The following is an 18,793-nucleotide window of genomic DNA, read 5'->3' on the forward strand; positions in this document are numbered from 1 at the left end:
ACAGATGCTCCACAGCGGAGATTGGAGTTTTGCAGGTCCTTCGGGGTTAAAAGAGATCTTTGGTCTCTTTGTTGCATCTCTGATTAATACCCTCCTTGCCTGGTCTGTGAGTTTTGGTGGGCGGCTTTCTCTTGTCAGGTTTGTTGTGGTGTCATATTCTTTACATTTTTTTAATAATGGATTTAATGGTGCTCCGTGGGATGTTCAAAGTTGTTCAAAGTTTTTTTTTATAACCCAACCCTGATCTGTACTTCTCCACAACTTTGTCCCTGACCTGTTTGGAGAGTTCCTTGGACTTCATAGTGCCGCTTGCTTGGTGGTGCCCCTTGCTTAGTGGTGTTGCAGACTCTTTGGCCTTTCAGAAGGGGTGTGTATATACAGTATACTGAGATCAGGTGACAGATCATGTGACACTTAAGATTGCACATAGTTGGACTTTATTTAACTAATTATGTGACTTCTGAGGGTAATTGGTTGCACCAGATCTTATTTAGGGGTTACTTTTCCACTAAGTAATTTTTTAAATTTCAATTCACCAATTTGGACTATTTTGTGTATGTCCATTACATGAAATCCAAATAACAATCCATTTAAATTACAGATTGTAATGCAACAAAATAGGAAAAACACCAAGGCACAGTATAATCACTGAGCGATTTCTTTTATCTCCGGCAACTGAGTTAGGAAGGAGGCCTGTATCTTTGTAGTGATATACCATCCAAAGTGTATTTAATAACTTCACCATATTCAATCTCTGCTTTTAAATGTTTTACCCGTCTTTGCAATAGGAGCCCTTCTTTGCGAGAAATTGGAAAACCACCCTGGTCTTAGTGGTTGAATCTGTGTTTGAAATTCACTGCTCGGCTGAGGGACCTTACAGACAATTGTATGTGTGGTGTACAGAGATGAAGCAGTCATTCAAAAATCATGTTAAACACTATTGCACACAGAGTAGTGACTTGTTAAGCAAATGTTTACTCCTGAACATATTTAGGCTTCCCATAACAAAGGGGTTGAATAGTTTTTGACTCAAGACATTTCAGCTTTTAATTAATTGGCAAAAATGTTGAAAAACATAATCCCACTTTGACATTATGGGGTATTGTGTGTAGGCCAGTGACAATGTAAAATTAAAATTCAGGCTGTAAAAAGTCAAGAGGTGTGAATACTTTCTAAAAGAACTGTAATAGGCTTATGAGAAGGGGAGACAAATAGAATAATGACATTCGTCTAAACTGGAGGAGGAAATTATTGTCCAAAAACAAAATTTATTGTGGCTGCCATCCCGTTAACGGGATTATTGTCATCCACAACCGCTGAATTGCATAGCGCCACATTCAAATAATATTACTAAAAATATTTATATTCATGAAATCACAAGTGCAATATAGCAAAACACAGCTTAGCCTTTTGTCAATCTACCTGTCGTGACAGATTTTGAAAATATGCTTTACAGCAAAAGCAATCCAAGCGTTTGTGTAGATTTATCGGTCGCTCGACAAAACATTATGTACACCTAGCATCTAGTAGCTTGGTCATGAAAATCAGAAAAGCAATCAAATTAATTGTTTACCTGTTTACCTGATGATCTTCGGATGTTTTCACTCACGAGACTCCCAGTTACACAATAAATGTTCCTTTTGTTCCATAGATTATTTTTATATCCAAAATACCTCCGTTTGTTTGGCGCGTTATGTTCAGAAATCCACAGGAAAGAGCGGTCACGACAACGCAGACAAATTCCAAATAGTATCTGCAATGTCCACAGAAACATGTCAAACGTTTTTTATAATCAATCCTCAGGTTGATTTTAAAATATATAATCGATAATATATCAACCGCAACTGTCTTTTTCAGTCGGCGAGGGAAAGGCAATGGCTGCCCAAACCCTGTTACGCTTCCAAAACGCTGCTGGCACCCGGCCATACAATGACGCAATGTTCTCTTTCTCGCTCATTTTTCAAAATAAAAAGCCTGAAACTATGTCTAAAGACTGTTGACACATTGAGGAAGCAATAAGAAAAGGAATCTGGTTGATATCCCTTTAAATGGAACAAAGGCAGGCTATGGAACATGGAGTTTTCAAATTAGAAGCCACTTCCTGGTTTGATTTTCCTCAGGGTTTCGCCTGCAATATCAGTTATGTTATACTCACAGACAATATTTTGACAGTTTTGGAAACTTTAGAGTGTTTTCTATCCAATAATAATAATAATCTGCATATATTAGCAACTGAGACTGAGTAGCAGGCCGTTTAGTTTGGGCAACTTATTCATCCAAGCTACTCAATACTGCCCCCCAGCCATAAGAAGTTAAGAGGCACTGACCCAACAATGATAAAGAGTGACTATGTGCAGTGCACACATAGCCAATGATCTCCTCTGGTGCCAATAAGCTCAATGAAATTGAGAAATGTAATAACTCATTGAGATTAGAGTCTTTTCATTATCTTCTCTTTCCAGCAATAGCCATTCGCTTTCCAAGCTATGTTTTCCCCCCAATTTAATTTAGAAATATTGTGATATGCCTAGCTGGGCCTCTACTTTTTACTGACAGTCATAACTCAACAATCATCTATTTTCAGAGTGCGTTCCATATATTGCGTGTGATTGCAATTCATTTTTTTAAGGCTAGGGGAAACTAATTATCTTCTGTGGCCAAATCATGCTTTATTGGCCTATGTTGAATGATTCATTTATTCATGTATAGACAGGAGTAGGCTAATTAAGCTATATCATTTTGGCAATTAAATTTACTTAGGGAGAGCTTCCCTTAGCCTTATGGATGCGCCGCCTATGAGCATACGTCAATCTACTATCCCCCATAGTAGAAAAGTTTACCTATTCTATTGGTCAGCTGGGTAAGAAACAAATAGCTCTGGGACAGCTGTGGGACGATAGATCCCAAATTCATACAACCAGTAGGCCTAAGCTACATGAAACAATTTTTTAAATAACACTTAAAACGCAATGAATGATGCAACAGATCATAACATTTAGCTTAAAATGTTGATATACTATTATTTCTTAACATTACTAGTGCAGAAACGCACACAAGGCAGTAGGCTATGTGCTAATGTGCATTTGGCTACCGGACAATGAAAGAAAGTTGAAAACCAATACTGGTTTAAATGGCATATGGAAGTTTTAATAAAATAATTGCCACTACAGATATGGTTGGATTTTGCCTAGGCTACTTTGAAGCAAGGTAAAAATGTGCCTCATAATATGTATTAAAACTTTCAGGATTCAAACAATTAAAAAGCTATATGTTTTCAAATTGCATACTGCCTCCACCTCATTGCAAAGTGGTGTGTGACACGCTGATGAAGCCTGTCTTCTGTTGCCTAGACATTTGAATGGCGAATGGGAAGCACGTTTCAATGACCAGTTGAGAAATAAAAAGAACTATTTTTAATCGTGGCCAAAAAACTATTTTTAATAGGGATGCCTGATATATCGGAATTGGCCGATATTAGCTAAAAATTCCAACATCGGTATCGGTTCGATGTCTAGTGTAACGCCGATGTGCAAAACCGATGTCAAAGCTGACACGCATACCTATATAATGTGGGTACATGATGTAATGACGCCACATAAAATGTTGCACTACACGTGCAACACAGCATTCCTAACCTAGCCCACAATGTCTGCTGTGTGGATTGAGCAGTCAACAAGTTGAGCAGTCATTTGAAAGAGTAAGAATATTTCAGCGAGACAACAAAAAGGCGAAATCCATTAACGCCAAGATAATTTAATTCATTGCCCTTGACAATCAACTGTTCCCTGTCGTGGGTTATGTTGGCTTTCGCTACTGGTCGAGCACTGGTACAGACTACCAAGTGTGCTATTTTTCAGATGTTGCCCTACCGGAGTTACACAGTAATTGTGTCACTGCTATTAGCTTCACGACATACTATGGAACGCAGTTTGGGTGTCAAAAAAGATACACGTCAAACACTATTTAACAATAACACTATTTGAAGCGTTAAATAACACAGTTCTATTATAGAATGTTGTGTGATCTGAATTTGCACGTGCAAGCCAAGCGCCACCACTATTATCAGTAGCATGGTCAAAGCTGTACAAAAAAGTCTGCAAACAAGCGAACACCGGCCATGAACGATGTGTTCACAATACCACGTTGGTAATAAAGCATTGAAATGGGGTATCAGTCTACCCGTGACACCCACAGAACACAACTGTGAAGAGTTTACCCAAATATTTGTGTTGTAGCTCTTATCATGGGATTGTGACTTTGTGAAACCACCTCCCCAGTCAGCCTATTGTGTGTATTGACATTCATATTGCACTGTTCAGCTTTACCTAAGGATTGGTGATCAATGAAATGGGGTATCAGTCTACTCAATACCCAAGATATTTTTTCCCAATGTCCTCATCAGAGTTATCAGACTCCAAAACATCCACACAGTATTGCTTTTCTTCTGGAATAGTGTTCAATACTAATGTTCTCAGTCACTAAGTAGACTGATACCTATGGATTGTGGATCAATGACATGGGGTAAGGTTGTACAGTGAAATAAGTATGCCGCCAATGCAATTCCAAAGTATAATACATCCAGTGTGATTTCAACAGATTTGTCAAATTAATAAATTGTCTTTTGTTGATTTTACATAGTTATTGTTTTTGTTTAACCTTTATTTAACTAGGCAAGTCAGTTAAGAACAAATTCGTATTTACAATGACGGCCTACTCCGACCAAACCTGGACGATTCTGGGCCAAGTGTGTGCCGCCCTATGGGACTCCCAATCATGGCCTGTAATACAGCCTGGATTCGAACCAGGGACTGTAGTGACACCTCTTGCACCTCTTGCACTGAGATACAGTGCCTTAGACCGCTGCGTCCATGTGTGTGTGTTATTTAACTGTACGAGAATGCTTAAAAGGCCGCTCAAATTTTAAATATCGGTATCGTTTTTTTGGGGGGGTGGGGGAGAACGTAATATCACAAATTTTTAACACATGATTGCATTTTAAATAGTTGTGCAATGATTGGGTTTATAAAAGCGCTGTCTGACAAATTTTCTGCTCATATGCTCTGTATGTTGTGGGCGTGTGATTAATAAGATACACACAAGCGGAAATTTAATTCCACAAAATTATGCCAATTAACCCATAGACCGACAAGCATGACCGGTCAAATGTATTTCCATCAACTGGTATTTCCATCAATGAATAGGCTAAAAAGCATAATTTCGCAATGGGATTTTTCTTCTTCTGTTGGACAATTGGCCAGTGCCAAAAGCTGGCTATTACCGGCTATTGGAAATCCTGGTAAGCACTCACCCCACATGCCTCTACTTTTAGGTCATGAGGACCATGTATGCATCCCAAATGGCAACCTATTCCCTTTATAGTGCACTACCATTGACCAGGGCCCACAGGGCTCTGGTCAAAAGTAGTGCACTGTAGGGAATAGGGTGCCATTTAGGGGTAGAAACCACGTCAAAAGGGACCCCAGAACAAGACTGAAATTGTACTCTGTACCCTGCTACCCCTACAGCTCTGCTCCCCAGGTAACTCCCTCCGCACGGCTGCCACTCGTTAAAAACTTCCAGCGTAACTACAAAGACAGGGAGGAGCGCTGCAAACAAACAAGCTCTTTGTGTAATGTCCTTGGTGACAGGGACGAGGACAAAGTAGCTCCCTCCCGAGTCATGACGAGTTTGTTTGCTTCACATGGCCCTCCAGTACTTGTGAGCTAGAACTGAAGTGGAGAGAAGAGTACAATTGTCATTCATTCGCTTGGGATACATACCTCACACTTGCTAGGTCCGACGTAAACTGTCACTCAAAGGAGCTGATTACATGCGAAAATATGGAAGAAGCTAGCCAACTTTTAATTGATTGAACTTTGAAGGTGTCCCAACTGACACATTCAGAGTAAAGACGTGATTATGATGTTTGGAAAGTGTCGCCTTTGTATCCCAGAATAAAAGTATTTTTACTTTTGGCTTTTAGGCTATTTGCATGTGGAAATCAAATCGCTGCAAACAAAAAGTGCTAGTTAAAACAACATACCGTCTCCTCAAATCACATACATCAACAGAGCATGTCTGCAGGAGTTACCGAGGTCTACGTGACAGAGTTAGCACGGTATGTGTGCGAGTTCATTACAACTGACAGTTGAGTGAGTGGTGAAAAAGGAGACGCACTAGTTTCCCATAACCCATGAGCTCCTATCCTAGAGGGACTACTCTGCTGACTGTGCACATCCTGCCTACACTGCCCTGTGCCACTAATACCTCACTGTTAAACCACAATGCCCCAATTGCATCAGGTGTGTGCTGTGATCTGCTCTCCCAGTGTAAAAAAATAAATTCCTGACAGCGAGGCAGCAGTGGGCAAAATAGTTTTTAAAGGTTGCCTCTATTCATTCACAGTATGGTCATTAACCATGACAAATATCTGAAAGCTATTTATGCCACCCAGTTATAAATATGGAAGACTCCAAGAAGCCAGAATATAACCTAAGAAGCAATGGCAACACTTAGGTTGCCCATGTGCTATCATGTAGCCTAGTTACTTTGCATGAAACTACAGTTTAGATAAATAAGACCTACATGAAAAAGCCTAATGGTTGAATTGTAAGTTACAAACTTAGCTTTGTTACTGTGTAGTTATATGCAAATAGCCTAATGCACACCACAAAATGAAGAAGTAAGACAACTAGTTTAATGGATTCTGTACAACTTTATAGAGCGACAGAAACATTCAGATTGACTTTGTTCATTCCAGAACAACAGAGTTCTTTGAATATAGAAGAAAAAAAACATCACATCAAACAGTATAGCCTACTTCCTAAACAACGGCATGTTATGAAAGACATGAATTGAACATCATGATACTGAACCTGATAGCGATTCCTTCCTAAAAAAGGAAAACAGAGCTCTGGAAGAAGTGCTGTGTCACAGCTTCATAGGCAGCAGCATTGCTTACTGTTTAATCCCAGTTAGAGCCATGTTCAAGAGCGGATGTCCCATGATGCCAGGGCTGGAGGTCAATCTGTTACATTCACTAATGGACTATTACTGTAGTACCGGACGGGGTGCTGCTGTACAGCCTGCATGGCTGCAGTTGCATCCCAAAAGGTGCCCATAGGGCTAGTCTAAAGTAGTGCACTATAGGGAATAGGGTGCCAATTGGGAAGCATGGCTACCTCTGATCTGACAGTCACATCTGTCAGAGGAGGAGGATGGGGGCTCTGCAGCACACTCCCCACACAACCACCCTGCTCCCCACACAGCCAGCCCGCTCCCCACACAGCAAGCCACCAGCCGCCACTTCCCACAACAAAGCACAACACTCATCTTCTGATGGTTCTTCCTTCAAAATAGCCTTTTAATGTGATAGGGAGATTTCAGACCCGAGTCTGATGCTGCCTCACAAGTGAGATTAAGAGAGGATCAGATGGGATACAACAGCTGCACATCATAGATGTGAACCAAAAACACAGCTTCTTTCGAAGCCTTGTATAGCTAAGCTTACCAATAGCAATTACGTCTTGCTTTTCCAAAACATAGCAAGGCCAGATTTGGTTTGTTGTGTGTGTACTGTGTAGACTTATTGAAATAGCTTCAAAATAGTTTGTTTGGCTCTGAACTTTAACCAATAAGAGGAAGAAAAATAATGGTAAATTATTTGTAACAGAGACTGACAAAGTGGAGAGAAACTAAGAAAGTGCCCCAGCAATGGCGCCTTTTTCTAGGCACTAATGGAGGCTCACTCTGGCATGGCTCGTTGGACAAAGCCTTTGGGGAAATTAATGTTTTTTTTTGTGGGGGTTTTGGATAAACAAACAAAAATAAGGTATTCGGTAAACACAGGCTTAGGAGATCTTTACTTGTTGTTCTATGAGATCATTTTTATCAGCCAACATCCCTTTATTTATTTATTTCACCTTTATTTAACCAGGTAGGCTAGTTGAGAACAAGTTCTCATTTGCAACTGCGACCTGGCCAAGATAAAGCATAGCAATTCGACACATACAACAACAGAGTTACACATGGAATTATCAAAACATACAGTCAATAATACAGTAGAACAAAATAAAACAAAGTCTATATACAGTGAGTGCAAATGAGATAAGTTAAGGAAATAAATAGGCCATGGTGGCGAAGTACAGATAGGCTAAGTACAGGTGCAGTGATCTGTAAAATGCTCTGACAGCTGGTGCTTAAAGCTAGTGAGGGAGATGTGAGTCTCCAGCTTCAGAGATGTTTGCAATTCGTTCCAGTCATGGGTAGCAGAGAACTGGAAGGAAAGACGACCAAAGGAGGAATTGGCTTTGGGGGTGACCAGTGAGATATACCTGCTGAAGCGCGTGCTACGAGTGGGTGCTGCTATGGTGACCAGTGAGCTGAGATAAGGCGGGGCTTTACCTAGCAGAGACTTGTAGATAACCTGTAGACAGTGGGTTTGGCGACGAGTATGAAGCGAGGGCCAACCAACGAGAGCATACAGGTCGCAATGGTGGGTAGTGTATGGGGCTTTGGTGACAAAACGGATGGCACTGTGATAAGACTGCATCCAGTTTGTTGAGTAGAGTGTTGGAGGCTATTTTATAGATAACATCACCGAAGTCGGGGATCGGTAGGATGGTCAGTTTTACGAGGGTATGTTTGGCAGCATGAGTGAAGGATGCTTTGTTGCGATATAGGAAGCCGATTCTAGATTTCATTTTGGATTGGAGATGCTTAATGTGAGTCTGGAAGGAGAGTTTACAGTCTAACCAGACACCCAGGTATTTGTAGTTGTCCACGTATTCTAAGTCAGAGCCGTCTAGAGTAGTGATGCTGGACGGGCGAGCAGGTGCGGGCAGCGATCGATTGAAAAGCATGCATTTACTTTTACTTGCGTTTAAGAGCAGTTGGAGGCCACGGAAGGAGAGTTGTATGACATTGAAGCTCGTCTGGAGGTTAGTTAACACAGTGTACAAAGATTTGTCATTATGAGGTATTTTATGTATATTGATGAGGAACATTTTATATTTAAGTCAAAGGGTCTATGGTCTTCAATTACAGACCTCACAGTTTGGTGGAACCATCCCCTCCTCCCCTTAGAAGACCTCAGTCTTTCTATACTCTGGGAGAGCTGAAAATGACAAATTCAGGAAATTTTGTCTACCCTCCAACTCTATCAAATCTGCTCTTCTTAAAATCCCCCACAGTCCATACAGTCAGAGGAATCCCTGGCACACTGTCCAACACTAGTCTACACACTACATCACCTTTTACTGCAACAAAATATAGCTCCCTAAGCACTGTTTATCTACTGTCTGATGGTCAAGATTTATGAACCCATAAATAATGTGGTCGTAAAGAGAGTGAGAAAGACAGCATACATGCAGGCGTGGTTGTGTGGAAGGGGAGTTATTACCAATCTAGGCTATAATGGGGTCATATCAGATTACTTCAGACTAAAACAACAATAATACAGATCAGTGATTTACTGTTATTTGCTTTGGTTAATGTTTTTCCTGGTTCATTTTTTACTTTAATAAACAGTAGTACAGTATGTGTTGTGTCCTGCTATGAGTATGTGGTATAGTATGGTATAGGTTACGTCCTAAATGACACCCTATGCCCTATATTGTGCATTATCTTTGACCAGAGCCCTGGCCCTGGTCAAAAGAAGAGCACTATAAGGAGAATATGGTGCCATTTGTGACCCAACCACAGAGTGGAGTATAGTATGCCTCCCTCCCCAGCTGCTCTGTTTGTGACAGTGAGACTGGAAGGTGCTCTGGAATGGAGCCCAACTGCAGGTCAATACATCCAGACTCTGCGGCAGCAGTGCTTTTCCTCTCTCAGTCACTGAAATGTCTTAATTTCCCCTGCCGCCACACACACCCAGCCTTAAGAGGCTCCACTTCTCTCCCCTGCTCGCCTCTCCTCCTCCTGACATGTTCCATTCCTTTCTCCTGTTTTTATTTCTCAATTTCCCATTGTATACCAGCCTCCTTAGTCCTCATATCATTCAGTCTCAACTCCCTCTTTTTCCTCAAGCAACAGCATAGGCACTGACATGTGGAATGAGATTGAGGAAATGAAAGTCTGTATTATGAGATTCATGTGAAGTTAAATCAATGCAAGTCATTTAGGATATCATGATTCCAGTAGTTAGCTAAATTACTGTCACCCTTGATATCAAGGAAACATGATACAGTGACAAAATGTTAACGTGGGGAATCTGAGGGGGGATTTTAATTTTTTTACTTTGTTAATATAGAGTATTACAGTATGAGTCATGATACCCATAAAACCTAACAAGGAAATGGTTTCAATAAGATCCCAAGCCATAAGACTGCTGAACAATTAAGCAAATGGCCACCCAGACTATTTACTCCTCTTGCACTTTGATGCAGTGCCTTAGACCAATGCGCCACTCAGGAGCACACTGCTGGTACTCACTGTATATTATCTACTGCATAGTCACTTTACCCCTACCTACATGTACAAATGACCTTGACTAATCTGTACTCCTGCACATTGACTTGGTACTGGTACTCCCTGTATATAGCCCCGTTATTTACATTTTATTTTTACTTTTTATTTTACATTAGTTTATTTAGTCAATATTTTCTTAACTATTTCTGGAACTGCATTGTTGGTTAATGGCTCGTAAGTAAGTATTTCACGGTAAGGTCTACTACACCTGTTGTATTCGAAGCATGTGACAAATAAAATTAGATTTGGTTTTAATTTGTTTTACCACCATAAACTTTTCCATAGAGGATTTTATAAACACTTAAAATAAGGTCTGCGTTTTGTGTGGTCTTACCCTGGGGTGACGTTTTGATAACCTTGTAAATCTCTCTAGGACTATGTGACTTTTAATAAATATATTATTTAACCTTTATTTAAATAGGCAAGTCAGTTAAGAACACATTTTTATTCACAATGACAGCCTACCCTGGCGATGCTGGGCCAATTGTGTGCCGCCCTATGGGACTCCCAATCACGGCCGGATGTGATACAGCCTGGAATTGGAACAGGAATTATAGTAACGCCTCTTGCACTGAGGTGCATTGCCTTAGACCACTGTGCCACTCGGGAGCCCATATTGCATGATGTCTACTTTTATGTTAATTAGCATTTTTGAATCAGAGAGTAAATAGAGCCAAATATATTGATAAGTCGCATGTCTGAGAGAGATTTACATGGTTATCAAAACATCATGCCAGGATAATCCTACACCTAGCAAACATTTGCCGATTTCTGAATACCTACTCTGAAGTGGGTGTGCACTCTTCACAACTCAATTCGCCTTTGAGCTCCTAAACAACTGAAATTCTTCTTTTACTTTGGCAAAGGGTAAAGTCTACAAAACTTTGTTCACTCTTTTCGGTACAGATTCTACTTTTGGGAACAGAAAACTGCATTGAGATCAAATGTGTTATTAATGAGAAAATTAGTAGAATGATGGGACCAAAATAGATCTCGTTCCATCTTCTTCCACTGACAGTGTTGTGCCGAAAAGCTTCCCCCTGACAGAATTCTCCCCCCGCCTTTGCGTGAACATGGACGCACTCAATTCTTCATTGCTGCGACTTGCTTGCTAGTTGAGATTTCTGATCACGTTAGGCTGCGTTTCATTTTATTTTTTGTGTCGGTTTGATCGCAGGGGAGACACTAGTAATGTCTGCAGTTTTCAGATAGGCTATTTGTTTCAAGTGTATTAGTCTATAAATAAATCCCTTTGCCAAAATGTGTCATCTCTCCCATGTCTTATTTGACTAGTAGTTCTGAAATGTTTATTGCTTGCCTAAATTTGACTCCTTCCTCTGTTTAATATAATACACATACATTACTTATTCATTTTGGTTGCCTAACCTGACGTGAATCTCCTCCCCAATAGGACACCCCCAGCACCTCCGCCATCTCCATCAACCTCCCCCCACCCCTCAACCACAAAACACAATAATAACAATAATAATAATAGAAATTAAAATCCAAAATATATATACAGTCGTGGCCAAAAGTTTTGAGAATGACACAAATATTAATTTCCACAAATTTTGCTGCTTCAGTGTCTTTAGATATGTTTGTCAGATATTATGGAATACTGAAGTATAATTACAAACATTTCATACGTGTCAGAGGATTTAATTGACAATTACATGAAGTTGATGCAAAGACTCAATATTTGCAGTGGTGACCCTTCTTTTTCAAGACCTCTGCAATCCGCCCTGGCATGCTGTCAATGAACTTCTGGGCCACATCCCTGACTGGTGACAGCCCATTCTTGCAATATCAATGCTTGGAGTTTGTCAGAATGTGTTGGTTTTTGTTTGTCGACTCGCAATGGGATTAAGGTCTGGGGAGTTTCCTGGCCATGGACCCAAAATATCGATGTTTTGTTCCCCGGGCAACTTAGTTATCACTTCTGCCTTTTGGCAAGGTGCTCCATCATGCTGGAAAAGGCATTGTTTGTCACCAAACTGTTCCTGGATGGTTGGGAGAAGTTGCTCTCGGAGGATGTGTTGCTACCATTCCTTATTCATGGCTGTGTTCTTTGTCAAAATTGTGAGTGATCCCACTCCGTTGGCTGAGAAGCAACCCCACACATGAATGGTCTCAGGATGCTTTACTGTTGGCATGACACAGGACTGATGGTAGCGCTCACCTTGTCTTCTCCGGACAATGCTTTTTTCCAGATGCCCCAAACAATCGGAAAGGGGATTCATCAGAGAAAATTACATTACCCCAGTCCTCAGAAATTCAATCCCTGTACCTTTTGCAGAATATTAGTCTGTCCCTGATGTTTTTCCTGGAGAGAAGTGGCTTCTTTGCTGCCCTTCTTGACACCAGGCCATCCTCCAAAAGTCTTCGCCTCGCTGTGCGTGGAGATTAGAGGTCGACCGATTAATCGGAATGGCCGATTAATTAGGGCCGATTTCAAGTTTTCATAACAATTGGAAATTGGTCATTTTGGACGCCGATTTTTTTTCTTTACACCTTTATTTAATCTTTATTTAACAAGGCAAGTCAGTTAAGAACACATTCTTATTTTCAATGACGGCCTAGGAATGGTGGGTTAACTGCCTCGTTCAGGGGCAGAACGACAGATTTTTACCTTGTCAGCTCAGGGATTCAATCTTGCAACCTTACGGTTCACTAGTCCAACACTCTAACCACCTGCCTCACGAGGAGCCCGCTTGTTATGCAAATGCAGTAAGAAGCCAAGGTGAGTTGATAGCTAGCATTAAACTTAATCAATCATAATCATTAGTTATAACTACACATGGTTGATGATATTACTAGTTTATCTAGCATGTCCTGCGTTGCATATAATCGATGCAGTGCGCATTCGCGAAAAAGGACTGTCGTTGCTCCAACATGTACCTAACCATAAACACCAATGACTTTCTTAAAATCAATACACAGAAGTATATATTTTTAAACCTGCCTATTTAGCTAAACGAAATCCAGGTTAGCAGGCAATACTGATGGATGCCACCCGTTAGATAAAATACGGAACGGTTCCGTATTTCACTGAAAGAATAAACGTCTTGTTTTCGAGATGATAGTTTCCGGATTCGACCATATTAATGACCTAAGGCTCGCATTTCTGTGTGTTATTATGTTATAATTAAGTCTATGATTTGATAGAGCAGTCTGACTGAGCGATGGTAGGCACCAGCAGGCGCATAAGCATTCATTCAAACAGCACTTTCGTGCGTTTTGGCAGCAGCTCTGCTGTTTATGACTTCAAGCCTATCAACTCCCGAGATTAGGCTGGTGTAACGATGTGATGTGAAATGGCTAGCTAGTTAGCGGGGTGCGCGCTATTAGCGTTTCAAACGTCACTTGCTCTGAGACTTGAAGTAGTTGTTCCCCTTGCTCTGCATGGGGAACTCTGCTTCGAGGGTGGCTGTTGTCATTGTGTTCCTGGTTCAAGCCCAGGTAGGAGTGAGGAGAGGTATGGAAGCTATACTGTTACACTGGCAATACTAAAGTGTCTATAAGAACATCCAATAGTCAGGTATATGAAATACAAATGGTATAGAGAGATAGTCCTATAATAACTACAACCTAAAACTTCTTACCTGGGAATATTGAAGAGTCAGGTTAAAAGGAACCACCAGCTTTCATATGTTCTCATGTTCTGAGCAAGGAACTTAAACATTAGCTTTCTAACATGGCACATATTGCACTTTTACTTTCTTCTCCAACACTTTGTTTTTGCATTATTTAAACCAAATTGAACATGTTTCATTATTTATTTGAGGCTAAATTTATTTTATTGATGTATTATATTAGGTTAAAATAAGTGTTAATTCAGTATTGTTGTAATTGTCATTATTACAAAAATGTCAAAAAAACGGCCGATTAATCGGTATCGGCATTGAAAAATCATAATCGGTCGTCCTCTGGTGCCGATGCACTCACACCTGCCTGCTGCCATTCCTGAGCAAGCTCTGTACTGGTGGTGCCCCGATCCCGCAGCTGATTCAACTTTAGGAGACGGTCCTGGCGCTTGCTGGACTTTCTTGGGCGCCCTGAAGCATTCTTCACAACAATTGAAGCGCACTCCTTGAAGTTCTTGATGATCCGATTAATGGTTGATTTAGGTGCAATCTTACTGGCAGCAATATCCTTGCCTGTGAAGCCCTTTTTGTGCAAAGCAATGATGTTGGCACATGTTTCCTTGCAGATAACCATGGTTGACAGAGGAAGAACAATGATTCCAAGCACCACCCTCCTTTTGAAGCTTCCAGTCTGTTATTCGAACTCAATCAGCATGACAGAGTGATCTCCAGCCTTGTCCTCGTCAACACTCACACCTGTGTTAATGAGAGAATCCCTGACATGATGTAAGCTGGTCCTTTTGTGGCAGGGCTGAAATGCAGTGGAAATGTTTTTTGGCAAAGAGGGACTTTGCAATTCATCTGATCACTCTTCATAACATTCTGGAGTGTATGCAAATTGCCATCATACAAACTGAGGCAGCAGACTTTGTGAAAATTAATATTTGTGTCATTCTCAACTTTTGGCCACGACTGTATATTTACAGTACATATACATAGTCACAGGACACTCAACTTGTCTCTTTTCCTACATCAGATATGCAGGTGACAATCCACCTGGATGACAGCACATAATCTGCAAGACGGAGATGCTCTTCGCGGGAATGCCTGCCCATTCTCAGAGGTTAGATAATCCGAGATGATCACGTCATTTACATTCCAGCCATTTTCAACTCCAGATTTGACTACTTCAACTCACACCCTGCTGGAATCCCTGAATTCTCAAATTACCCTCTGTTATTAATCTCTATATTGTAATCAATAAAGTGTTTCAAAATGCTGTACTTTTATTAGCATATGTTCAGATCATTCCTGAGAGAGAAGCGGTGTAATATCTCCAGATGGGCGTGTGGTACCCTTCCTCACCCATGCCAACAAGATGTTACTTCTTGAGGGGTCTTTGTCTTGAAAGTAAGTATGAGAGTATAAGTAATGTACAATTAACCTACTGAAAGTATACTGACTAAAAGGCAAACCAGAACAGTCAAATGATATTATAGCTGTGTCGTTGTATACTTGCGAATTAGAATCTTAAGTGTAACATAGTTTTGTTGGGGAAAACAAATTTATTTTCCGGTTTGCTGAATGTGTTCTGAAGGAGGAGTCAATTGTCATTTCAAACATGGACAAAGATGTTAACATCATGAGAGAAGAAATAGCAGTCACTCTCCTCCAAAACACTAGCCAACTGACCTGAGCCAACTGTGCCACTTCTGTGGGGAGCTGGACAATAATGAGGAAGACACTAACTGGGTAATTGCTTGTTCACTTCTAAATGCACATTTTTAGGAGTACGATTTTGTATAAGCAGTTGTCTGATAATTAAATAATTGTAATTCAAGAAAATGTACTTAATGACTTAAATATGAACATTTTTCATATGAATTTCAGATTGGTTGTAACTGCCCACGATGGTTCCAACAGACCTGTATGAAAACCATCCCATCATTGGAGGATTATGTCTGCGCTGCATGTCAGGACTAGGTTAGGCTTGAGTTCCAGGCGATGGTTTCACCTGGAAAACTTTCCATAAAAAGTGGACTAAATGTTCAGTTGAGCTGGTGCAGCTTTCCAATATTTGTTTATGTTATTCATTGTCTTTTTATATTTGATTTATTGTCATTTTATCTTATTATGCAAAGATGTAAATTTATATTTCTTATTTAATGTTTGTTAACAAACTTAACTTTGTCGTGTTTTTGTGTGATAATATTTGTGTATTATCATTATTTTCTTAAACATTACAAAATGTTTCTAAAATAAAAGTTTGTTACTTTATACTCTAATTTTGCTTTCTGTGGCACACACTACTGGTCAACATGAGCTACCAAAATGATTCTGAAGTGCGCCAAGCCTTGCAGTTCCCCCCACACACACAGCTATTTTCCTAAATTTTGTGGCTAGAGTCAAATACTTTCTGTGGCATACATCAGAGTCAAATACTTTCTATAGAACAAACTTCACGTAGGCAACCGAAATTAATAATTTATGTATGTGTGTGTGTTAAATTACACAGAGGGAGAAAAATGTATGCAAGCAATAAACATTTCAGAACAACTACTAGTCGAATAAGACATGGGAAAGATTACGAATTTATTGCTCGAGCTTTATTTATAGACTAATAAATAGCCAAACCGAAAACTGCAGACATTACTAGTTCCTCCCCCGCGATCAAACCGAAATATAAAAATGTATATAAAATTAAATGCAGACTAAAGTAATCAGAAATCCAAACTAGCACGCAAATCGTGATGAATGAAGACTTGAGTGACTGCGCGTTCACGCGAAGATGGGGGGAGAATTTCTGGCACAACACCGGCCAATGCAATGTGCTACCATATCTGGCAGTGAGTAGAAACGCCAAGTGGATGCTTCACAATAGAAACAGCAAACTTAATTAAAGCGCACAACAAACGAAATGGTCGGATACCTGAGATTAGCTAACACTAGTTAGTTGTCAGCACACGATATCAGAAAGCTTCATTTTTGTTGAAGTAAGTTACTGTAAATAGAGCCACACAATATATCAAACAATATGTCCTTAGTTGCGATGGCAAATTTCGATTCGAAAGATGCCGGGGGAAAAGTGAACTTCATTGCATTTGTTAGTAATGACGCACAGTAGCCAATGGAGTAAATACTAGAACGTTAACTAGCCTTGTGATCATACTTTAATTGAGGGACTAAAACCTGTAACTCGCGACTGTGCACGCACACACACACACACACACACACACGTCGTTCCCATTCCGGCCATAGAATTAGCATTCCCGTTAGCAAAGCTAGCTAGCTACAGACAGTACTTTACAACGTAGCTATCAAACAACAACTTCAAATGCCAACTTCAATATCCAGAACTTTAAAATACATTCGTAAATACAGAAGTAAAAGAAAACGAATAACTTACAGGTAAACCCATAAATGAGAAGCAAAACTGTGGTGGCTTGCAGTCCATTGGGCGGCAGAGTCTTGTGGTAGTCGAGTAGCAATCTTTTCGCCATGATTTCCCAGTGCACTTTCGTTCCTTACCTCGCTCAGCTTCTACGTCTGTTCTACTGCTGATTGCTTCTCTAGCAACTCCTCTCCATAGCGACCGCCCGGGCGCGAGAGCTGTACCACTTCTGGGATTGACAGGGGCACACAGCTTAATCGGTCAACAAATTCCTTTTGTTATGCACTTTGTAAATACATTAATACATTTTACAGTGTATAGCTAAGTAGTTAATGTGTCAAGACTTTATAGACCTTTATTAGACTTAAACCCCTTATTATTGACCAATGACTAAGTGAAATTGAAATGGTGCACTGTAAATCATCTTATATCAGTCATCCATTCAAGAATAGCCCTAATATAATTTCACAATTAGGCATACTTTTGTTGTGATGGTGTACTTTCACAGGGTATTTCATTTCTGTCAGTTGTGTAATGTAGTCGAGCCTGTGTTTGTGATCACTTTGAGAATGATCCCTTGTCTGAAAGACATGAATCAAATAAACATTTAGGAGAGTGCAAGACCTGAGTCAAGATCCCTTAACCAGTGTTAATTAAGTCAAAAAACAACTGTTGGGATTGTTTACAGCCCATTTAAAGAAAACACAGCAGGTCTGGAGTTAACATTCCATCCAACCAAATAGCATAGCACAATTGCCAGGTTACCACTAAATTAACACTGAAGTCTCCATTTGGATGAGGTCTGATAATCTTCTCATCAATTAGAATGATGGTTTTATCACATACAGTGACTTCAGAAAGTATTCACACCCCTTGACTTTTTCAACATTTTGTTGCCTGAATTTAAAATGGTTTAAATCGAGATTTGTTTAAATCAATAGCCTACACACAATACCCCATAATGTCAAAGTGAATTCATATATATATATTTTTTTTTACAAATGAATTAAAAATGAAAGCTGAAATGTCTTGAGTCAATAAGTATTCAACCCCTTTGTAATGGCAAACCTAAATAAGTTAAATGTCACATAATAAGTTGCATGGACTCACTCTGTGTGCAGTAATAGACTTAAACATGATTTTTGAATGATTGCCTCATCTCTGTGCCCAACACATACAATTACAGTGGGGCAAAAAAAGTATTTAGTCAGCCACCAATTGTGCAAGTTCTCCTACTTAAAAAGATGAGAGGCCTGTAATGTTCATCATAGGTACACTTCAACTATGACAGACAAAATGAGAAAAAAAATCCAGAAGAATTTTTAATGAATTTTTTTGCAAATTATGG

General features: G+C 40.0%; 1 protein-coding gene across 1 annotated transcript in view; it reads right to left on the minus strand.

Annotated features, from left to right (window-relative positions):
* LOC124005285 (nectin-3-like protein) overlaps positions 1-17,668 on the minus strand; it is a 74,542-nt gene extending 56,874 nt beyond the window's left edge. The window contains exon 1 of the mRNA XM_046314404.1: positions 17,461-17,668. Within this exon, the coding sequence (XP_046170360.1) occupies positions 17,461-17,554 (94 nt within the window). The 5' untranslated portion in view covers positions 17,555-17,668. The remainder of the gene's footprint in view (positions 1-17,460) is intronic.
* Between the last annotated feature and the right edge of the window lie 1,125 nt (positions 17,669-18,793).

This window comes from Oncorhynchus gorbuscha, linkage group LG19, assembly GCF_021184085.1.
Source record: "Oncorhynchus gorbuscha isolate QuinsamMale2020 ecotype Even-year linkage group LG19, OgorEven_v1.0, whole genome shotgun sequence".
Lineage (NCBI taxonomy): Eukaryota > Metazoa > Chordata > Actinopteri > Salmoniformes > Salmonidae > Oncorhynchus > Oncorhynchus gorbuscha.